Source organism: Chelmon rostratus, chromosome 21, assembly GCF_017976325.1.
Source record: "Chelmon rostratus isolate fCheRos1 chromosome 21, fCheRos1.pri, whole genome shotgun sequence".
NCBI lineage: Eukaryota > Metazoa > Chordata > Actinopteri > Chaetodontiformes > Chaetodontidae > Chelmon > Chelmon rostratus.
The window spans coordinates 12,075,654-12,099,825 of record NC_055678.1 but is presented as its reverse complement, the minus strand read 5'-3'; the positions used below and the strand labels follow the sequence as shown (position 1 = coordinate 12,099,825).

The window sequence follows — 24,172 nt, the reverse complement described above, 5'->3', positions numbered from 1 at the left end:
AGCACTCAGACAGCCAGGTTACAAAGATAGAAAGAAGGAGAAAGACTGACTGAAGCACTTAAGCTTCAGCTGGGAGTTCAGGAGGGATTTTTTTTTTTTTCTTTTTTTTGCTTTCAGATGTTGGAGAGGAGGCTGAAAACCAGAATGTACACAAGGAGGAGATAACAACAGAGTGACAAGGTTGTTTACGCAGTGATTGTGGGCCTGACAATCCAGCAGGAAGGGAATTTGCATGGCTGGAATTTATGGTGTATAAAAGCAAATCAACTGTGAATGTCTGACAAAGGAGTGGGACCGAGAGCCGGCTGAGAGAGGAGCTGCAGGAGACAGGACCTCAGGGAGAACCACTGTACTGGCCTCGCTCGAGCAGTCAAAATTTTGGCCTCTGGTTCTTGATTTATTTGAGTGAACCTTTGACAGCGTCAGTCATGTCAAAAGAAGAAGACCTCACCTACACCAAAGCCATTGAAAAGGCCAGCGCCTCCCTCACCCGGTTCCCTCTGATCCCGGTCAGAGGAGTTCCTCTCATGAGCTGCATCGCCGAGAACTGGGACCCCATCTGGGCTTTTCGACCTGACCCCTCCGACCTCCTCATCGCCACCTACCCCAAAGCAGGTACTCACACAGCTGCATGCTTTGCTCGCATACGATAAAATCTCTATGAGGGTCATGAGTTTTGGACAAGACATTTTTGTGTCATATGTACAGAACTTTTATTGAAGCTCGGTTTGTGTTTACACAGTTGTCACCAGTGGTGAAGCTAAATAAGTACATTTACACGCTTACAAATCTGAAGTACCTCTACTTAACTGGACAATGTGCATTTTTTGCCGCTTTATACTTATGATAATCTTATAAAATATGATGTTCAGCAGCCAACAGTAAAAACTGTTCAAATTAGCTCCACCTTCACAAACTACAACTGTAAAATTCTGCTTAACATTAATAATAACCCAGTAAAATCACATACAATAGTGTAACAGTCACATCAGTTATTATTCTTGATTACGAGTACCTAATGACACTGTTCATGGAGGATTTTCACAGTGTGGCATTGCTACTTTTACTTCAGTTTAGGATCTGAATACCACCACTGAAATAAAACTTGTATAACTGAACACAGAAGAAAGAAAAACTGCATAAAATAAATGAATTTAAGCAAATCAGTGGCCTCTGCAGAACAACCTTTTTAAAGAGTGAGGGGCTATCATTCAAACTGATTTGGATTTCTGAAAAGGGGACCAAAAAAGTGGACCAAATTTCCCAAAAATCCTTTAGTTTGTCCTCCAGAGCAATGCTGTCTCCTTGAGGGTGGAGGGAACCTGTCGAGTCATTTAAGCAATATGTTTTGGGCGTTTTCCAGTGTTACAAGGCCATAAAAAGGTGACATGACTTTGTGGCACCTCAAAGTGGGTCAGAGTCTGGCAGGACGTTCTTGTCTGTAAACTTGAATTAGATGCAATTTTATTGTGTGTGCACAGTGTACAGGTAAAGTCGAGCATCTAACCAGAAATGCACAGTAATGTACATATGTATAGTGGTAATAAATAGAATAAACAGTCAGAGTAGATATGAATATGCTCAGATTTATACAGTATTAACAGTATGAACATGTGTGGCAAAATTGTAACAGAATGGAAAAGACACAAGTCTAGTACTTCAAATTAATATGCTGTTTTTTTTTAAGTGTGTGTGTGTGTGTGTGTGTGTGTGTGTATGATGGGATTTCAAATCAGTGTTAATTTGTGTTTTGGGGGACGTCAGGAACCACATGGACCCAGGAGATAGTTGACCTGCTTCTTCACAATGGAGATGCCGAGGCCTGCAAACGAGCCCCCACACCCGTCCGCAGTCCTTTCCTAGAGATCATGTCCCCACCACCCATCCCCTCAGGTGTGTATATGTGGTCATGTCTGCATGCGTGTGACTGCATTTACAAGTGCAATATATGGGCAACGCTATTGGAAAAAAGTGAAAGGTTTTGAACGCTTCTTCCACTCCACCCTGTATTTTCCTCTGCACCTTCTGTCCACTTCATGTGCACCTTGCGTCCTCGAGCTTTTGCTAAAACTTCAGACATTATTTTCCAAACGCATCCTCCAGCTAGTTCCGACTGTGCCCTGACAGAAACAACAAATCCAATTCCTGGAGGAATGTTTTCATAACGGCTTCTTTCTTCCACCTTAATCAGGGTCAATGAGCTATTAACCCATAAGCATTTCCCCTCAGCGTCAATCTGCCGAGTGACAGACTCAAACATGTAAAGACTGCAGTTTCTCCTGGTGGGTCGGCAGTTTTTCACTGAAGTGGTCAATTGAATTTAATCGTTTTAAGTTTATATTGGCGCTGCAAGTGAACCCTGAATTAGCTGAAGTTTTTAGCCAAATTGAGCATTACCCAGGACTTGCAAATGGGTTACTTACAAGCGAGTAATGGCTTATTGGAGGCATGTTGACATGCATGACTCCTTTCAACCATGCCCTGAGTTGGGTTGTTATCTTACTTGACTGTTAAGCTGGTTAGTTAGTAATTTTGTGTCTCTGCTGTTTGGTGCTGGGAATATAGATACTCCATGTTAGTTAGTGAGCCTTAGAGCTTTTGCTGTGTGTTAGAAGCATGGGATCTGAGACTGTATGGACCAAAAGTGTCTTTCAACTCATTCACACATATTCTGTTATCTGAACTTACATTTCAGGTCTTGACCTTCTGAAGAACATGGATCCACCTAGAATTATAAAGACACACCTTCCTTTTCAGTTGGTGCCAACTGGGTTTTGGGAAAACAAGTGCAAGGTAAGGCTCAACAAATGTAGTGAGATGTGAGCAATACAATCCCATAAAGCTGCCTATTTAGGTGACTCATTCTCTGTATTGCTGCTGTAACTCCCTCTTTTATGGCACCCCTAATCATGCGTACAGACAATCTACGTGGCACGCAATGCCAAAGACAACCTGGTGAGCTACTACCACTTCGATTGTATGAACCTGACCCAGCCTGAGCCAGGACCCTGGGATGGATACATCCCTAAGTTCATGCGAGGAGAGTGTAAGTAGATTACATCACATGCAAAGGTGTCAATTTACCTTCAATTGAACTCGTTATTGTTGTATACACAAAGCTTTTAATCAGCTATATCTGGTACATTTATCCACCCCACCAGCCAGAGGTGTATCAAGAGAAAAATCAAGAGCCTTTAATCACATCAGGCCACAGCAGGCAGCTGTTTTCAGATGAGCTGGTGAGCATAGTGGAACAACTAAAGAGCCAGATATTTCCCACTAAGGAGTTGGTAGAGACCAAAAACAGACGTAAAGCAATAAATTTTGGACTTGTATTTGTCTGATAGCCAGAAACAACAAGTGCAAATGAATGAAAATTTTGCTTGTGTGTTGTGGTTGAGTGGCCAAATAAAGTAGCCAGTAATTGTCAGCTTAAAGTGTCTCACTTTGTAATAGTCCATCAGTCTGCGGTTACAAACGGTAATTAAGTTATTAAGAAGGGGTCATAGGTTTCTTTCTTTCTAATCGGCAAACAGCCAAGCAACTGAGACATCTGCCGTTATGAATGCTGGAGGTAAAGCCATTACTGATGGTTACTGCAATAATTCCCACATCAGCACTTGTAAAATATTAACAAGCTGTTAATAAATGGATTTTGGTGCAGACTCCCTACAGCCCTGTCCCAGAAAGTAAGTGGATTAACTGCTCACTGGTGGGTCTTCTTCACACATTAAAGAGCTCGCTACGGAAATGCAGGCAGAGGGATTTCTCACAAGCTGTCAAAAATAATGACTTATAATTGAGCTATAAAAATGAGTAAATTATTTATCAGCATTAATAAGATATATGTTAAAAGGTTGCCTTGTTGGAAAGTGATACCCAACTGATCTAACCAAGCAACCCTAAAATCATCATTAAACGCATCACAATCTGTAGTCAGTCTGCGCTCAGCTGTCACAGTCGGCATAAACATTTAACTGGACTGGGAGTAATGTTTCCATGGAAGCTGCTCACTGAATTTGGTCTCTGCAGTGTCATGGGGTTCCTGGTATGACCATGTGAAAGGTTTCTGGGCGGAGAGAGAGAGGAAGAATATCCTTTACCTCTTCTATGAGGACATGAAAGAGGTAAGGAGAGCCCAACATATAGCCCCAGTATTACCACCGCTTGTTGTACAGACACCTACCATCATGTTTACTCCCTCAGAATCCCCGGCGTGAAGTGGAGCGCATCATGAGGTACCTGGACTTGTCGCTCTCTGATGAGGTCATCAGCCGAATTGTGGAGCTCACGTCCTTCAAGAACATGAAGGAGAACCCGATGGCCAACTACTCCTTCATCCCAGCACCTGTTTTTGACCACTCCATCTCTCCCTTTATGAGAAAAGGTGCGTCAACCTGCTCCTAGTCTAGCCCAGGACAAAGATATTGATTCCATCTCCACTGGGTGAACACAGTATCATGAACACCACATTTCACTGTAAACACACAGAGTGGAGGGCTGACAAAATACCAGGAGAGTATAAGCTTCAGCAGGGAAGACTCACTACTGTATTGCATTGTATCATCACATTTTGCCATTTCCCTCCACCTCACATTGTACAGTACAGTGTCGCCCCCAAGAGGTTGCTGGATTTCCTACTTTTTACTTTGCCCCCCGCCACACACACACATTTTTTAATAAATTATGAGGCCTTCATGCTCAATATATCTTAAATTACTGGTTGACTAATTGATTAGTCTCTGTCAGAAAATTGATTGCCAATTATTTTAATAGTTGCTTCATCTTTTGAGTAATTTACAAACAAAAATGCCCACAATGTGCTGGTCGCAGCTTCTCAAATGTAAAGATTTGCTATATTTCTTTGTCTTGTGGTTTACTAGTGGACTTCTGTTAAGTTTTCCAGCCAGAACAAGCAATTTGAAGGTGTCATGTTGCACTCTTGAACAGAGTGAAGGACATGCCTTACACCAAATAATTAGCCAATTGATTGAGAAAATAATTTGGGAGATTAATTAGTAAGGTAAATAACTGTTTGTCACAGCCCTAATTTTCAACTACAGATGCTTTTGGGGAAAATAATTTAAGAATTATCCTCTCGGTTGTACAACATGCAGAGTTACTGATTCAGATGTTTAACACTGTCGTGTTCACATTCACATTCTCTTTCTTTACAGGTGTAGTGGGTGATTGGGCAAACCACTTCACACCCGAGCAATCAAAGATGTTTGATGAAGATTATGAAAAACAAATGAAAGGAGCCAACATACCATTCAGGACCAACATCTAACGGATTTGGGGTTTTCCAAACTGATGCAGCTCTACAAACCAAAGACGGATGAACTCACACTCCAGCACTTACAAGGCAGAAATACTGTCAGAATGTTTGACAAGAGCTTAAAACCAAAACAAATGAGTAAAAACAAATGTGTCTCACTCACTTCTCGAGCCTGTGTTAAACACTGTAATCACTGCACCTCCTGTAGAGGACAGTCACCCAAGTGTATGTTTAGAGATCAATAAAAATGTGCTCCACCATACAAGCGCACGAGTTTGTAATCATCACTTTATTGCAGCTTATCACGTAAACAATATATAAGACCAAAAGTGTTGTGACTGAGTGGACATGCCCATTTTATGTCATGAGACCTCCAACAGAGTCTGCTGACTTCATGGAGCCTATAGAGAGCGCTGGCAGCTGGAGGCATGTGGTTTTTCTGCCCATATGAAGTCATTTTGCAACCCTACACCACACTGTACAGAGCCCAGCCAAAGCAGGGAGGCTGCACGAGACATGAGCAACAAAGACTAGAATAAAAATAATGAGCTGGAAAGTCAATCATATGAAAATGGACAGAGAACACAAAAACACAACAGCTGAGAATATCCAAGTTTAACAAAAAATCACGTTTAATACATACTTTATTTCTTAGAATAAAATCTTAAATATTTGAATACTTTATCAGCAGGGATCATTTGAATTTAATCTCCTTCCTTATATAGAGGCTATGTTTATGTAGATTTTTTTGTTTGTTTTATTGTTTTTGGTTTTTTTAGTACATTTTCCTGTGTTTTCTCCTCTCTTCTATTGTTTGGCTCACTATGGCTTCCCTCTTCAGTTTTGATCCTCTTCTGTCTCTCCTCTGCATCTTTCTCTCCAGCCCTTAAGATCCTCTTCTTCTACATCTCTATTTAGCTTGTGCACCTGGAAAAGAGAAAAGGGATAAATCAGAGAGGGAAAGGACTTTTGGACACATGATTTGGTCGACAACAGAAACTGACACAATGACCCGATTGACAAATTAAACAGACTGACACTTAAACTACTTTTGCAGACAAGCACATGATCATAACTAAGTCCAAGTGTTAGAACTCATCTCACTAAGAAAGCATGGTGTAATCTATAAATACTGAAGGATAATTGTTTTTGTTGTTTTTTTTAAATCAAATCTAATGAAAGCAGCAAGCAAACTAAGTCTGTGTTGGTGGTGGGACACTGAGCTGAAGATATTTTATTTTATTCTGCAGGCCCAAACTTCTTGAGTCAATAATATAAAATACTATTGTCATGCTTACATGAGAAGATCATGTAAAGAGCTCAGGCCTAAACTAGTTTTGGACATTTAAAAGAAGAAGCTCCAGCTGGGTGGGATTAAATTTTCAGTACATTAAATTTTTTGAGGAGCCAGCTGCCACAGGATGGATTTTTTTTTCCCATTGATCATCAAATGTGACAAGCTGTTACCACCTGGTCCTCATACCAAAAAGCAAATTTGATTAATTCATTGTAAATAACGTCGTAAAATAAGAAGAATTACATGCAAATTTAGCCTGAGAGGCTCTGAATAATAGGCACAGTGGTATGTAAACATGCCACTCTTTATAACACATTATAGTGCAGTTATAAGCAGATTGAAAGAAAAGTGTTTATTAATGTCAATTATTTTCAACAATTAACAGAACTTAACAACATAACTTCTATTAGCATATATATTATATAATTAAAACTGTGTTATATTGTCATTCATTATCTGCTTGTACAGCCTAGCCCATGTATTAACATCATTTATACAATCAGGAGTTTCACAAACGCCCAATTGTCCCAACTTGTTTGAAATGTATTGCTGGCATAAAATTCAGAATAAGCACATTCATCTAAAAATCAGTGACACTACCAGCATCCAGTTATTTAGTTACTTCACAAGTTAAGAGATAAATCAGTTGAAAACTACATCAATAAACACTTTAATATCTTTCATCTGCATACATTATAGCGTGTTATAAAAAAGTAAAGAATTTTGTATTGCTCATGAATGCCTTTTTTTTTTAAACAAAAGTGGTACCAGAACAGACAGCGGTCACATTCCTGCTACAGCAACAAACCCACAAACACGCTTTAATGCTGGTGCTGACAGCAGAAACTCAGAGGTGGTGAACTCGCCTTATGAGCATGTCATGAACCATTATGACATCAGAGGAAACAACAAACAGAGAGGTCAGAGGAGGACATCAGAGACAGACAGCAGCACAGAACGATCTCCCCATTCATTGGTCATCATGCCACATTGTCAAGTTGCGGCAGATGTGAGATTCAATTTTTAATTGTGTCATTAAGTAGTAGGGAGAACCCAGAGCTCCACATCTGTGGAGACGAATGATGTAGACAACACTGGGGACAGATGTGCATCAGAGCAGGACAAAATGAGACAGAACAGAAACCACACGAACATACGCACACAGTGCATCCACACAGTGATAACCTTAGAATACCTTGCTTTAGTTACAGGCTAATGTTGGTGGGATGACTGAATTTAGCCTGGAAATCAACAAAAAAGGTTAAATGAGTTAATGATGAATGAAGAGAGAGGAGGGAGTGATGAGAAAGATCAGGCAGATGGAGACATTATGAGTAATGATGATGACAGAAGAAGAGATGGTGCGATAAAATGAAACGACAGCACAGGATGAAGGATTATACTTTGTTAAAATATTAATTAGTAATTAACAAAAAAAGATAAAACATTAATTGATTAAAAAATATATTAAAGCTTTTCAAAGGAGAGCTGAATGATTATTTTAGGAAATAAGTTACATCTTTATTATCTTTTTAATATGTTAGAGTGAATGTGCAAAAATGCGAGCTGACTTACTCTCAATGTAGTTGCGGGCGACAAACTTCAGCACCTCATCAATGGCGATGACGGGGAAGGAAAGCTTCAGGACCATGAGCCACTGATCTACGCTCAGATGGGTCAACTTGAAGATCATCTGGGGGGCAAAGCAGTGGGAGTCAGAAGTTGCAGTGGAAGGCAACCACAACAAAAACTGCACATCATAGAGGATGACACTCTAAAATAATTTCTAATTCTAGGAGATTTACACTCATACAGCTCTTAAGTCAAGCTATAGGGAGCACTGGTGGTTGACTTACGGGAAGAGGGTCAACATAGATGATCATGAAGTGCAGAGACATGGACAGAGTCATGGCGGCAAGCAGCCAGAAGTTGCTCCATGGGGGCATACGCACCAGAGACTGGTTCTCAGACAAGCTTGGAAAAGAAAAAAAAAAAGGAATTATGAGAATAAATGTCCGGTGGGTCGTCATTTTAAAATGTATGCACGGCACGTTTATGTTTTAAGTTTGCAATTCTGACCAAAAAAAGTTTTTTTCTGCGCAACACATGTGAAGTATTACCTGTTGAGGGCGTTGCACATCTCAATGGTGACCAGCACAGACAGGGCCATGGTCATGGGAGGACAAGCCTCAAAGATCTCGCAGTCAATGCCGGCGAAGTCCTCATTCTCATCGTGGCACTGCATGAAGTGGGACTGCGCAGAGGAGAGGTGAGGTCATTCACTGTCTGTATGTAAGTGTTTTAGACATCATGAGAGAGAGACAATTACATACCAGCTGGTAGTAGGTGACACCGGGGCCAGTGGGATCGTAGAGGAACCACCAGGCAGCACCACCAACAGTGGCAGCACCGACGTATCCTGTTAGAGAAAGGCAACAGTGTCAGTGTGGACAAGCGTTTTCCTGCATTTCAACAAAACCCAAACACACAAATGCAGTCCTACTTACCACCAATAGCCATGTATCTGAAGAACAGCCAGCCAGAGATCAGGGGCTCCTTGGGGGAACGTGGGGGCTTGCCCATGATATCCAGATCTGGGGGGTTGAAGCCAAGAGCGGTGGCGGGCAGACCGTCAGTCACCAGGTTGACCCACAGCAGCTGGACGGGGATCAGAGCCTCGGGCAGACCCAGAGCAGCAGTCAGGAAGATACTGAGAGAGAGAAAAAGAAAATGAAAGCTGGGGTTAGCTGGACAGAGACAGAAAGATGGCTGAAATGTGCTGTTTAGGTGCGGATCAGAGTGTGCGTCACACCACTCACCAGACGACCTCACCGACGTTGGAGGAGATGAGGTAGCGGATGAACTGCTTCATGTTGTTGTAGATAGCTCTGCCCTCCTCAACAGCAGCCACAATGGAAGAGAAGTTGTCGTCAGCCAGGACCATCTCAGAGGCAGACTTGGCAACGGCAGTGCCAGAGCCCATGGCGATGCCGATCTCGGCCTTCTTCAGGGCAGGGGCATCGTTCACACCATCACCAGTCTGGATTGAAAGGAGAGGAAAGTTACACAACTCTCAAAACTATGCACATGTAAAGTACAAAATGTATGTCTCTGTCAAGTTTAGGTTGCATCCAATGCTCCTGGGCTCTCACCATAGCAGTAATGTCATCATAACCCTGCAGGTACTCCACAATCTTGGACTTGTGGGATGGCTCCACACGGGCAAAGCAGCAAGCCCTGCGCACGGCCTCGGACTGTTCATGGAGGGGCAGATCGTCAAACTCACGTCCGGTGTAGGCCCTGCCAGAAACATCCTCATCCTCTGAGAAGATGCCAATGCGACGGCAGATGGCGATAGCGGTTCCCTTGTTGTCACCTGAAATATGGAAAAGGAGAAGTTTGGTGGAGTTAGTGGAGTGACTGGTGTTATTGAGTTGTAAAGCTCAAATTTTGTGTCACAGGGGAAGAGATACAGTTGTTTTTTTACATTTAGGTAACAGGTTGTCCCTCAAAATTAATTATAGTACAATTATTATTACAATTATGGTGAGAAACACTATGTAATTATAATGTAAAATGCATAATTCATATATATGATAATGTACATCACGTCACTGCACATTTCTGTACTGATGATCCATCCCACCCATAATACTGACCAGTGATCATGATAACACGGATTCCAGCAGCTTTGCACAGCTCAATGGAGCCAGTGACCTCCTTACGTGGGGGATCCAGCATACCCACGCAGCCAACAAAGGTCAGGTCAGTCTGAGGAGAGAAGCAATAGTCATTCAATCCAAGTTTTTACATGTAGTCACAGTCGCACCTACACATTTACACGCCAGGTCCATCAAGTTCTCACCTCGTAGTCGGCAAACTTGGTGGAGTCCTCAAGGTTCATCTCCTCCAGCTTCAGTGGAGAGTCGCGAGTGGCCAGGGCCAAGCAACGCAGGGTGTCACGGCCGGTACCCCAGTCCCTGATGACAGCCATGATCTTCTCCTTGATGGCATTGGTCAGGGGCACGCGTGTGGTGCCAACACGCACATATGCGCACCTATCAATCACACCCTCGGGGGCACCCTGTGGAGACAGCAGGATGATTGTTTTGTGTTATGTTGGATGCTTCACATTGTCTGACCAAAGGATGTGAGAAGGAGGAAAGAAAGACAGAAACTAGCCTTCACAAACATCTTGGCACCACCATCACCCTTAGAGGGAGTGCAGTAGACGGACATGGACTTCCTGTCACGGGAGAACTCCAGAGTGACGTTCTTCCTCATGAGCTGCTTGACCACCTGTTGGAGGACACAGATATAACAGGGTTTTTTTATTAGACAGACAACACACAGGTTGGCCTCAATTAAACACTGAACACTGAATTCTTTGGAACAATTAAGCCCTATTTAACTAATCATTTTCACAATTAGCTGTATTAGCAATAAGCAGGGGTATTATCTTCAACATGTATCATGTAGCAGGAGGAAACCTACGGAGCAGCAGGCGTTGGCTCTATCGATCCTGGACAGGTTCTTCACATTGGTGTTGAACACATTCATCTTCTCAACCAGGCAGGACAGGGCGGTCTCGGTAGCCTCACCGACCTTCTCATAGATCTTCTTGGCCTGGAGAAAAGAAGTGCGATGGAGAGAATTGGTTAAATTGCGGAAGGTCATGAGGTTTCAGCGTATCAAAAACATCTCACGACATTAACCTCATTGTAGTCCAGAGAGGAGTCATTGCACAGGGCGCAGATGGTAGCCAGCTCAACAAGGCCGTCGTATGCGCTGCAGTTGGTCTTAGAGCCTCCCTGGGAACTGAAAGACAAAGAATTTTAAATAAATGAGAGATGGTTCGTGTGCACTTCAGTGTATGACTGATGCTGGATTTCAATGAGCTTGAACTTACACCTCTCCCTCAGGGGTGTACTTGGAGCCAGAGATATCGAAGGCATCGAGGTCAACATGTTCGCCATCAACAGACTTGACAATGAACATCTGTGTTGGAGGGAAGAAAAGAATTTTTAATTATGTCCAAAGTTGTTTTGCAGACAAACTGCCATTAACACAATGTCCTTTTTGAGTGTGAATAATGTTTGATACCCACCTTAGTCACACACATCTGGTTGGTGGTGAGGGTGCCAGTCTTGTCGGAGCAGATGACGGAGGTGCAACCCAGAGTCTCCACAGAGGGCAGGCTTCTGACGATGGCGTTCTTCTTGGCCATACGGCGGGTACCAAGGGCCAGGCAGGTGGTGATGACAGCGGGCAGACCTGTGAGATATTAATGAAAACCGTGAGTGCAATAAACAAGCAATGTGGAAAGGAACAGTCCCTTTCCCGTTTGATGACATGCTTCCCTTACCCTCAGGGATGGCAGCCACAGCCAGAGCAACGGCAATCTTGAAGTAGTAGACGGCACCACGGATCCATGAGCCACCGTGGACGGGGTCGTTGAAGTGGCCGATGTTGATGGCCCAGACAGCAACACAGATCAGGGAGATAACCTTGGACAGCTGCTCGCCGAACTCGTCAAGCTTAGCCTGCAGAGGGGTCTTCTCCTGCTCGGTGGCAGCCATCTGGTCACGGATCTTGCCGATCTCAGTGGAGACTCCGGTGGCCACAGCAACACCGATGGCCTTGCCAGCAGCGATGTTAGTGCCCTACAGAGGAGAGAGGAAGAGAGAGGTAAGAAAAGGTAGTGGTGGGGACATGAAGTAAGGAGTAAATAAAATATTGATGCTGGTGAGGCACTCACAGAGAAAAGCATGTTCTTCTTGTCCTGGTTGACAGCTCTGGGGTCAGGGACAGCTTCAGTGTGCTTGATCACACTGACAGACTCACCTGAGAGAAAAAGCAGAGAATTAACTCAAAACTGCAAATGAAGACAGAAAAGACAGACAGAAAAACACGCATTAGTCAGATTTAAGGTTTCTTGAATGCTTACCAGTAAGGATGGACTGGTCAACACGCAGGGTGGTGGACTTGATGGTGACAATCCTGATGTCAGCTGGGACTTTGTCACCAACTGTGGGAGTCACAGAGAAGCCATCATTAAAAGGAATCCTTGTTTTTACTGAATAAAAGGCATTTTACTTTAAACATTAAGTAAACGCATGGTGCTATGGTGGCTAACTACTTCTCTCTGGAAACACCTCCAGCAGCATAATATGAAGCCCCTAACTGAAAAATAATGAAACAAATAGCCAAATTAAGGGAGATATTATTCCAAATGTAGATCCAAATGGTCAGGATGACTTAATACTTAATCTATGGATTTCATAATGGGACAGAAGCTTAACTGACACATGCATGGCCCAATGAGAATGAGCTACACATGGCGGGGGGTGGGGACTGCCAGCGAGAGAGGCAACAGGTGTACACTGACAAATGAACAGACGTGGGCAATGGCAGGGAGGGGAGAAGAGGTGCGGCAGGTGCTGGTGAGGGTATTTATACTCCTGATTTTGCTTTCCTTCAGTCAGCATGTTTTCACAGCGGTGCTACTCCATCCTACCTCGCTCACATTGCCTTAAAAAGCCACCAGGCTTTGCCATCAGACACACATATCCTGAATTTGTGTCTGTCTTTCTTTCCCTCGACAGAAATGTCAGTAATTCACTTCTCCCCTAACAATAATTAGCAGAGACAATCTTGACATTTCTTACCGGACACCTCCACAATATCTCCGGGGACAATTTCTCTGGCCTTGATCATCTGCACACTCTTTCTGTCAGAACGGTAAACTTTGCCCATCTCAGGCTCGTACTCCTTGAGAGCCTCGATGGCATCTTCAGCGTTACGCTCCTGTGGCACACACACAGAGAACAGGTGATTAAAAAAACCTATTTAAGTGAAGGGGCTCAGCTAAAATAACAACAGAATTTTTTGTTGTTTGAGCCTTACTTGATCGTGAAAAAAGAAACAAGCAACCTAATGCACACTTCTAACAATAAACTGATGTCAACACGCCTGCTTATCCCTGCTTGAATGTACTCATTTTGACCTTGGTCTGGCACTTGCAATGCCGCCTAGCAGGCTTTGAGTCGTAACACGTAGCGATTACGCATTGATGTCATTACACAACGTACTAAAGACACGAGTCAAATCTATGATCTGATGTGCACTACCCCTTCTGAAGATACTACATATTGTTTGTTTGTTTTTTCTTTTAAATAAATACCAGTAATTTTGTGGAAAGTGGCGCATAGATCTGTGTTAATATAGAGAAAGAGGGACTGCGCCTGCAGAAGACCACAATGTACTCAGAGATAATATTTGGTCTGGGATGATCAACATAAATCTTTTAACACCTGGTTGCCAAATTCAGTTCTGTTTCTCAATGAGAAAAACAGGGACAAAGCAGGTGTTTCTGACACTTGGAGGAGATGCGATAACAACAATGTCCCACAGCAACAGATGCATGACAGCAGGTCCAATTACTGAATGGCACGCATGTAGAATAGCATGACTTGCACAATGTGAATCATCCATCCCCTGCTACATTGCAGTCAAAACATAAACTGGGCATGGTGTCTGCGAATAAGTGCTAAAACGGTAACTATTTAATTTATCCTCTCAAATTGTTGTGTGAATAATATTGTTTATTCAAGATTTACTCTATGTTGTAACAGCAGCTATAGAGCACATGCTAACTATTTTGAGCTCCCTGAGCTGTAAAAGTGATAATGTTACGGTTGAGCAACCACGACTGGGCAGAAAACACGGCAGTAACTGGAAACTGTGTACTTTCTGTCATCGCTGAAATGGATATGTCTCATTGCTCAACATGCCAGGCCTCATCACTGACCTGCCACACTCCAACAACGGCGTTGGCGATGAGGATAAGAAGGATGACGAAGGGTTCCACAAAGGCGGTGACGGTCTCTTCACCTTCCTCGAACCAGGCCAGCACCTGCGATCAGAGTGGTGGAGAGCAAATCAGTGACAAAGGGCCTGAGAAACAGCATGCACACATGTCAGAACTTCTGTGCTTTAACATTGTGGTTAATACGTGCATTGTACCTGAGGGAAAAGATTCCTCACAGCTTTATAACCTTGTGTAAAGTCTGAATAATAAGAGATTGTGGAGGCTACCAAAGGCATTTATAGTTTGTATGCATTTAGCATGATTTCACATAACATGTAGTGTATAATTCAATGTAAACAATGTGAAAGAAATAAAAAATGTATGATGATTTTCTACACGTGTGAATATGTTACTCTATTTTGCTTATATATATATGTAACATAATTACATCATTGATAATAACTTGATCTCAGTGTCCCATAACTCCTTGCTCCTTCTCACTTCAACCCTCTCTCTGAGGAGGTCCTTCGTTCCTTCCTTCAGGCTTGACCTTTCCCGAAGGATTCAGTTTCTCTCCTCAGCTTGGGGCTTTCTTAAAATAAACCCTTACCCATCAGCCCCCCTATACTTCCCTGACCCCCGTCTCTCACTGGCTCCTCAATATTTGCCTTCTAAGGCCATCGTGACAGCTGCCCAAAGGGGTGAAAGCTGGGCATAGGAATTAATACACCTCCTGCAAGCCCATGTCTCCCTCCTCTCAAGTTGTCATCCTCAAAAGCACATGGAGGGGTGGTGGGACTAATAACTGATGGTTTTAAAGCTAAACGCATTGAATTGCCTGTTTCAAGATGGCAGTCAATAATGTTAACAGGGCAAGGGATTATTGTGCCAAACACGTCATTTCTGGTCAAGAGAGGTGTCTGATCCCACGTGATGTGAGTGTCTCGTGGAATTTCTTGCAACTGCGATGTCCACTACAAACCCCAGGGCTGCCACACTCGAGTTTAAAATGAGCGCGACAGAAATAACCACAGTTTAAAATCATGACTGACGCTTGTTCACTTACAAAAGAGATGCAGGCAGCCAGCAGCAGGATCCTGACGAGCAAGTCCTCGAACTGCTCAGCAATCAGCTCCCAGATGCTCTTACCTGAGCGAGACAGAGAGACAGAGAGAAAGAGGAAAATGAATGTGAGTCAATGGATAAACGCCACAAAATATACATCTCTGAAAGCAAAGGTGTATTTCAGCACAAAAGGACGTGTTTACAGTCTATATTATGAATTTGTTGCTGAAGATGACAGTCTGTATATAATTAAGCAGCCAGCAGACATTAGCATGTAGGCATCACACATCAGAATGCAGCCTGCATGTTTTTAGTACCCCCCCTTCTGCAAATGAGGGCCAGTTTGGAGTATTAATCATAGTATTCCTATCTGGCTCAAATCAGGTTTCTGCAAGTTGCTCTTCAAGATTCACATATTTGGTAAATGTGGTTGGTAAAACACTCACCCTCCTCAGCAGGCAGCTCTGGATTTGGTCACGAAGGCGGTGGAGGAGAAAAGATGTGGAGGCAGAAAGACAGGATAAAGGGCGGTTAGTTGAAACGAGCGGGACAGAAACACTCACAGGAAAACATTTTCAACAGAAGGAGGAGAGTTACACTTGAGAGTTACAGATGGTAAGCCTGACCTTGAGCTCCCCGATTTCCACCTTTTCAAAAACCCCTGCATGCTGTCCACTTGATGACTTTAGGGACTGTAACCCGGATGCTTGAAATTTAAAAGCCATTGTAGGGAATTTAATACTGAATCGGCTTCCTTTGTCTTCTAATCTGGGCCTAATGAAAACCTCACTGCAGATTATGAGTTCCTTCATTTTCATACAAAATAAAACGTTATGTTTAATGGCAGCGCGTTATAATGTTCCAAAGCAACAGAGAACTGAACTATAATACCATATTACAGAGCTTTTGCTCTCTAATTTGCCATTCCACTGGTTATTGATTAGCAATCATATCACAGGTCATTTAGCTGTAATCCATCTAAGGACCTCCCCTTTTTACCCAGCCTAAAATTATCCATCTCTCCTGTTACGCCCGCCCCATATATCACCCAGGAAGCTTCTTGAGCCATCACCTGTCTCTCTCGCTCTCCAGCCATCTTCTTTGGCTATCTTTAAATAGCTCTTCAAAGCCCTCAAAGTCTCTGCTTCTCAATGTCTCTGCATTTCTACCAGCTGTTGCAACTCCTCTCTAAAAAAGCACCACATGCAAAAAAAAAAAGTCCACCCAGCCCGACCCAACAAGAGTCTCTGCAAACTCCACTGGAGTTGACTCAGGAAAACACTTGATGGAATATTTTGAATGCAAACACTCTGTGGCATTGTTACTCAACAGGCCTCCCACCCCATCCCTGATGCCCTGCTCTCTCACCATTGTAGCCATACTTGTCCAGGTTCTTCTTGAACTGGTCGGGGGAGAGGCCGGTGTTCTCGTTCACCCCGAAGTAAGCCAGGCATTCTGCCGGCACCTTTGTGTGTGCGTTCTCCATCCTTTCTGGATAGACAAGGGATTGCCCGTCTAACCGTGCCTATCCGCGCTCTTTAACTTCTCGCTGTTCTCTGCAGTTTTTACCTTCGGTCCACCACCCTCACCTAGAAGTGTGGCACCCTCCAATTCAGGAGTGCTGGACTGACAGAAAGAGCAAATAACCGCATGCATGGTCAGGGTTTATACCACCAAAGGGCTCCGGATTGGTGGACACCCCAGTGACACACGCCCCCAAATTCCAGCACGGGAGGACAGAAGGGGGGGGGGGCGCGGGTGGGGCTCGAGGTGGAGCAATGAGGAGGTGAGATGGTGGACTTGGACAGGAACTGAGGACAAGGCTTGGATTTGGAAAGGAGGCAATGCAGGAGAGTGGTGGTGCAGGGGGTGCAGGGGGTTGGGGGGGGGGGGTCGCACTGTGGATGAAAATGAGATCTGTTTTTGGAACATGCATGGTCAGTGGAATAAGACGAAGGGAGAAGGTGAGAGAGTGAGACAGGAGATCATCCAGAGGGTGGAGGGAGGTGGGGGGGGGCATTGAGTGACGGCTCAACTGGTTTCTGCTGAGGAAGGTGGCCGAGCCAGAGTGAGAGGAGTGAGCTACCCACCGAACGAGAGGCTGACGAGGGGACACGGTGGACCAATACTTTAGGAAAAGAATCAGCTGGCATTTCTACAAGAACAATCTGAGTTACACATGTTGGCATGTTGACGCTCTGAGTTCTCTACCCAAACCAGAAACGATGACTTTGTGCCTCAGAGCCACAACCATCATCAACACACATTTAACTGAAGCTCTGCAGAGCCGATAAGCAAGTGTTAAGCAAGACATGGGAAGTTCAGTAAGACATGGTAAATGATAAAGGACAGAAGAAAGTGTGTAGTGGAGGAATGATCGCAGGGGGACAGGAATGCCAAAGGGGCCGCCAGAGTGTCACACTATCGCACCGCAGAGGAAAAGCCCCAGCTGCAGATATGGGGGGGGGGATCAAGTTTTATTTCTCTTTTTTTTATGAGGAAGAGAGGGCAGCAGGCTTAAGTGGATGCACGACAGATGATCCGGCCACAAATTGCAATTGAGTGATGCACAATGGCCTCTTGTGGCAGATTCAGAGCACTGAAATTTGTTGTTGAGTTCAACAGAGAAAATATGGCTTCTTTTTACTTATTTTTTTTAGTTCTTTCACTCGACTCAGCCTTCTTCATTTTTACTCATAAATCTGTACATTAACTTCAGATTTGGTCACTTATCATTTGTCCTTTTTTTGTCCCTGAATATTTCTTGTTTCTGACAACACTACATCACCAGGTCTTTATATAGTGGAAACTTAGATGCTAGCCTGAAAGTTCAGTATAAAACACAAGGTTGAGCACAGGCTGTGTTGATTTACTGTTTGTTTGAACAGCAGTAAACAGCAGTAAACAGGCTGCTAGGTGGTGCACAGTCTGTGGACAGGAATTCAAGTTGTTGTCGCTGATCAATAAACTGACAGGTGTCGCTGTAAGAGCAGCAGTGGTCGCTGCTCGTCACGCTTGACAGCCGCAGGCCACGTTTTTGCTGCATTCTATTTATTCCCGCCTTATGTTGATGTGCGGCGGCTTTAGCTTGAAATAGGCTGCACTGTAAAAATGCACTTATTGGCAGTTATTGCATGACGGGTTGCCTCCTCTAAAGTTTATTCCTGCTCAAACTGCTCCTCACCTACACTGTGATGATCTATACAAGAGTCCTACATATAGCTGTTGTGACAGAATAACAGCACAATAACAACATGGCCGATCGACCGGGCTTCTTTTACCTTTTATAGCTGAACAAACACAGCAGCTTCGCATTTAAGGCGTCATTTGTTTAGAATTCACACCCATTCGCACCTTAGTTCAAGGGATGAGTATCATGACTGCCTTAATGATTTACAGGACCTCGACCACTCACGTTGTGGCGTGAGTGACCTTAAGGCGAGCTTTAGGACTCCCCGCTAGTGAGTAAAATAGACGAGGGGAGAAATGTTCTTCTAATTTTCTTAAATTTGTTCCACTGGAAGGTTCATTTCTGACTTGATATGTGATTTATTTATTTTATTTTCTTTGAGGTTTTTCTATTATGCTGACTTATGGGAAAAAGCTTCTTTGTTTTCTTCAAAATTTGTATTTATGCATTGTGTTTATTTACACTGTATGATTTCTATGATACTACTGCAGGGACATGGGATAAATGTCTATATAACAGACGAATAAGTGAATATTTTACATTCATTTCATGGATCTAAACCTCAGATATTTGCAGTACTTGCAACTTGTAACTTACCACTGCTGTGCTATCCAACTAGCATTTACAGTACATACATTATTAGCCTATTCAGAAGACAAACTCAAGCTTCTGCTGCTCCTCCACAGGGAATTTCTAAAATAGGAGGCTGTTTTTGTGGCAGCTTTCAAGTTTCCAGTCAGCTGCTGGTAGCTGGCTCCCCCGGCCCTCCTGCCTGCTGGCGAGGAGCAATTCCTTTCCCAGAAGGTCCACTTTACCCTGGTTTAATATGTGTTTTAGTAAAATTCAGCAGAATTTCGGCCACGGTGTCCAAACACCCGGTCTTACATTCACATAGTTATAGAAACATTATGCTGCAAACATAATTAGATCATGCGTTTTGTATTAGGATTCGAGTGCTGAGTTTTATTTCTGTGTGTTTGAAATCCTTCTGATTGATCTCTCTGGCATTCCCAGCGGTGTGAGAATGGTTAGTGCGATGATGAGTGTGCGAACTCCACACTACAGTTAGCAAGATATCAACACGTCATCCAAACATGTAGAAGCTGAACTGTAAGAACATTAAACTTCAGAGGGAATCCACATCTACAAACATTTGGCACCAGCTTTGTGCGATAGGAACGTTTTTGTGTTCCCAGACGTGTTGCTCAAACATTTTATTCTAATTCCATTCTGCCAGCGTCCCCATCTCTGTTTCATCCAACCGTTCTCCAGGCCTCAGCTGTCGTGCAGCCGTTGACCTCTGAGATTTGGGGGCTGTGATAGGGGTCGGCCTGTCAGTGTCTCCCTCAAGGCAGACCAGTGACATTTAACTCAATATCCCAGCAGGATAAGGTTTCTCCCTCACTCCCCTCCATCTTCCGCCTCCTACTATCTGTGAAGTGTCAGTAGCCTGTGGGTGCAGGGACTCCTACAGCCTAAACCCCTGCGAGCTGGGACACCCATCACCTCCAGCTCCCGCCATGGCGCTAACATGCCACGCCCTCAGGCCAGGCTGAGGGATCACCATGCACCCACTGATCCCTCCCTCCTCCATTTGTGAACTCTATACGTGTTCTCGGTTCAGTACAAGTGTTAAGTGCTGCGGCGGTGCAGCTGTACGCACGCCTGTCTTATGCAACTAAGTCTGTCTCTGCTGACTTGCACGGCACAAGCAAAGCGAGAGGGACAAGGCGACATTTGTCACTTAAAGACGTGGAGCCAGGAAAGACCGACATGTTTCCTAAAGACGGCTATTGTCATTAACAGCACATTCTGTGGCCTGTATGCTGTGCAGCTGATCTTTATCATCCGTTTGTGGGTGAAGGAACTCTAATTTACTGTAGCTGGTCCTCATAAACACGCGGACAGTCATGCACCTGAGCTAATTTTTTACAGCCAGGCAGCGTAAGTCTTATGCTTAAGTAACATTTTTTTAAAACAACACTCAACAGACTTAAAAGCAATATCTAATTAAGATGAAATATCTTAAAGATACATATTCTTATCATGCAGTTTTTGTGTTAGAGCATTTTACTTGTTTCAAGCTTTTTTGCTCTTAATTATCTTAATAAGATATTCTAACTTCTTACTGAGATTTTATTACTTGTTCCGAGTTACTTAATTGAAATTTGATTTTCCAGCATTACAAAGCTGTTTGATCGACACTGACAAGAAGAAGAAAAGATAAGTGTGGGTTCATTGAGACTACAAATTTTAACAAGTTTTAAAAATTTTGGTTATTGAAACTTTCCTGTTCTGTTGGCAGCTAATTTTGCCATGTCTTTGCATTTTAAGTAATATTTCCACGATCTTACACCTTTTTTCCTTGTTTTGGAGAGAAGATCTTTGCAGTGTGGGGTTCGTTGCAGCGGCATCATTTTGACTGTTCTAGCTTGCATTCATGATCTGCAGGTTCGTTGCGATGTTTAAATTTTTGCTGGATAAATTAGGGCACCGAAAAGGTTCGCTGGCCAGCATTAAACATCACTAAAGAACGCGTGGTATTGACAGCGAGGACATAATTAGTACTGGGCAATAAGGCAATGGATAAAGGAGCTGCAGTGCCGGTGTTAGCTGGGCACTTGTTACAGTATTAGCTAATAGTAATAATAGAAGTGGCAGCTGAGTCTTCTGAATCCAGAATTCCTCGCAAGATATAAATAGAGCAGGTGATACTGTGCTGCTGGGCAGGGCACCACGACAGCTTTGGGGCTTTTTTGTCTCAGAATGCTGGACCTTTAGCTCAGGCTCATACGTCTAACTTTCATGTATTGGGAGAAAATAAGATAGGATTTTGGAGGCCACATTTGACTCCCTAGTGTCATCAGTATCCATGTGGTACATTGGGCTGAAAGAGTTCCTGGTTGTTCACACCATTCCACACACTTAGGGGTGTACTATATAAGCCACGGGGGAGCCGACAGGAAAGTGAGCCTGTTGATCAAAAGTGGCGTTCATTTTACTGATGGGGTGTCGTTTGCTTGGATGGCTCTGCATTTTTTAGAGTCCGGTGTTGTTAATTCACCGGCAAAGAGACTTTATTAGGGAAGTCAAAATCTGCAGAATCAAGCACAGCATCCCAGTAGCTTTTCCGGCTGAGATCAGCTTAGATTTGACTTGCAGCCGCCTCACGTCAGTGAATTGCTGCAGAATCTATGCAAGATCTGCACTGACGCTTACATAATGGCAAATTCTAGATTGAAAAAAATTGTTTGTTTGACCTACTATACTGTGAGCTACAGATATGGGTCACATGCTTTTTTGAGGAAACTGTACTTGCTGAAATAGTTTTAATGCAACATTTTCTTGTACATTGCGGTCCACACTTTCACTCAGATGCATTTGCAGACACTCGCCTCACTACATGTTGATGCAGCTATGGCAATTTGGCGATCGCACTTAAAGGACCAGTGTGCAGGATTTAGTGGCATCTAGTGGTGAGGTTGCAGATTGAACCAATTGAATGTCCCTCGCCTCACCCTCCCTTTCCAAGCACGTAGGAGAACAGCGGCTGTGAAACACGTGAAAGGCACTCACTGCAGCCAGTGTTTGGTACAACAATGCAGACTCTGTGGAAGATGACCTGCTCCATCTGTTATAAAGAGCTCATTCTATTTGTTTTCAGGTGATCATGATGTGACATAAATACATATTCAATTCTTTATCTTCATGTTTGCTAATGAAGTTACTCACCTCTTAAGCAGTAGTTGTTCTCACACAAGTTATTACTGACTGTACTGGCACAGTTCCATCTGTTAAAAGGATTATATTTCATAAATGAACGCAAACTTTCATGTTCACACTGTTGAAAATGAAAAGTTTGCTTGCCAAACAGCATGCTGCACAGATTTGATTTGTTTTTTTTTTCTTCTGCACATGAACAAAATCCTTCTGGAGTTTCATAATAGCAGTCATAAATTAAACCACTTTGTACTTCAGGCCAGCATAGCAGTGTGAACTAGTATGTACAGTATTTGATATCTTAAGTCTTATACTACATCTTCAATGTCCTGTCTATTTCCAGTACTCTTATCTAACCAAGACACTATTTCTGGGTTAATAGCTCTGACTGATGGCATGTTGCAGCCACAAAAATGGGCCGGACCCTGCAATCCATGAAGGAAAGTCATATTTTCACCCTTTTCTAACACTACTGAGTCCAGGAAACCCACACACGTCAGAGACAAGGTCACATCTGAATCCCCTAGCAACACAAAGTCTAGAAACATAATCCCCTAGCAGTGCTGCAGTGAGAATCTGAGCCTGTGGAAAGTGCCAAACTGTGACGACTAAGGGTGTCTTTATGTCTTAAAGTCTTTCGTCTTGCTATAAAGAACAGAGGAGTGTATACCTGGAGGAGAATTGGAAAGGCTGGGGCAGATATTAGAGCGGTTTTGCAGTGAGAATGTGGTTTCTATCAGAAAACAGCTCACTCTAACTCTTAATGACATTATCTTATGCACAGAAGTTCAGAAAAGATGACAGGAATCCTGACTCTGCATCAGCTTATGAGGAAATAAATGGCTGGTCAATGGTCTTTTTTTCTGAATTCTTAAGACATGTTTTTAACAGCAGGTTTCAACTATCAAGCTGCAGGACAGGGAGTTACAGAAAAGTTGTACTTTTCTGAAATCTAAACCCCAGCTGTACCCTTCACCTCTCACCTCTGTGGTCCTGTAAAAGGAAGGCAAAATGAAGCGCCTTGAAGCAGGGTGTTGATGACAGGAAGACGAATGAATGCAAAAAGAGCCAGAGAAATGCCTAAGAATGAAACAGGATCCTTTTTTGATAAATATAGAATGAGGGACGTAAAAGAGAGGTGCAGGGTTTTCAACAGAGCCGCCGTTTTGCAACAGAAGGTGATTTTTACTCTTATTAAAAAACATGTTATTTAAAATGAAACCAACTTATTAATATTCACAGGATTTGTAGGAACTGTTTCACCAAATGTAACAACAGACCTCCACAGTTACTTTCAGGCACACATCCAGCCCGGATGAAACCTTAACCTTCCCTGGGGAAATGTAAAGCAGTGAGCAGTCTGTTAACCAGCTCATTGCAGCGCTGTTGTCTTACTATTTTGTGGATCCTCCTGACTGGAAGAGTCAAAGGAGCTCGACAGCACCTCCGTGTGGACAACAGCTGAACATACCCAGATGATGGAGCAGCCCAATAAAGTAGCTATTTGGAGTCTTCAACTGGTTATGAAACAGACTCAATTTAATACTGATGCCACTATATGATCTACATAAACAAGATCATCAGCGAGAAGACTAGTTCAATATAGTGGTCCAAATCCTTGCAAAATTAGACCAAACAATTTATGGCGCACAGACCAGAAGAGCCTGTGTTTACATCAGCCAGTTAAAAAGAAGCAAATTAATCTGTTAGAGGCTGATATGTAACTGGTGCAGGTGTATGAACACTACCAACATGACGTTTACTTTGTTTCACCATCATATTACAGTTAATAATCTTTCATGGTCTCAAATA

At 43.2% G+C, this 24,172-nt stretch overlaps 2 protein-coding genes across 3 annotated transcripts; one reads left to right on the top strand and one right to left on the bottom strand.

The window, feature by feature from the left end:
• sult1st6 (sulfotransferase family 1, cytosolic sulfotransferase 6) lies at nt 1–5,541 on the top strand. Its single transcript, XM_041963431.1, has 7 exons — nt 1–615; nt 1,765–1,893; nt 2,696–2,793; nt 2,920–3,046; nt 4,033–4,127; nt 4,207–4,387; nt 5,178–5,541. Exons 1-7 carry the CDS (start codon nt 429–431, stop codon nt 5,288–5,290), a joined length of 930 nt encoding a protein of 309 aa, XP_041819365.1. The 5' UTR covers nt 1–428; the 3' UTR covers nt 5,291–5,541.
• Nucleotides 5,542–5,548: 7 nt separating this feature from the next.
• atp2a1l (ATPase sarcoplasmic/endoplasmic reticulum Ca2+ transporting 1, like) lies at nt 5,549–17,084 on the bottom strand. Of its 2 annotated transcripts, XM_041963430.1 has the most exons (24): nt 16,819–17,084; nt 15,897–15,914; nt 15,452–15,534; nt 14,386–14,490; nt 13,244–13,382; nt 12,523–12,603; nt 12,334–12,419; nt 11,941–12,238; nt 11,683–11,849; nt 11,485–11,573; nt 11,291–11,393; nt 11,070–11,201; nt 10,758–10,874; nt 10,441–10,659; nt 10,235–10,346; nt 9,728–9,951; nt 9,395–9,615; nt 9,083–9,285; nt 8,909–8,994; nt 8,696–8,829; nt 8,432–8,549; nt 8,151–8,268; nt 7,771–7,816; nt 5,549–6,205 (listed from the first exon to the last, which is right to left on the bottom strand). In XM_041963430.1, exons 1-23 carry the CDS (start codon nt 16,934–16,936, stop codon nt 7,812–7,814), a joined length of 2,976 nt encoding a protein of 991 aa, XP_041819364.1. In that variant the 5' UTR covers nt 16,937–17,084; the 3' UTR covers nt 5,549–6,205; nt 7,771–7,811. The 2 variants fall into 2 exon arrangements, with proteins under 2 accessions (XP_041819364.1, XP_041819363.1); XM_041963429.1 differs by lacking the exon at nt 7,771–7,816.
• Nucleotides 17,085–24,172: the final 7,088 nt, after the last annotated feature.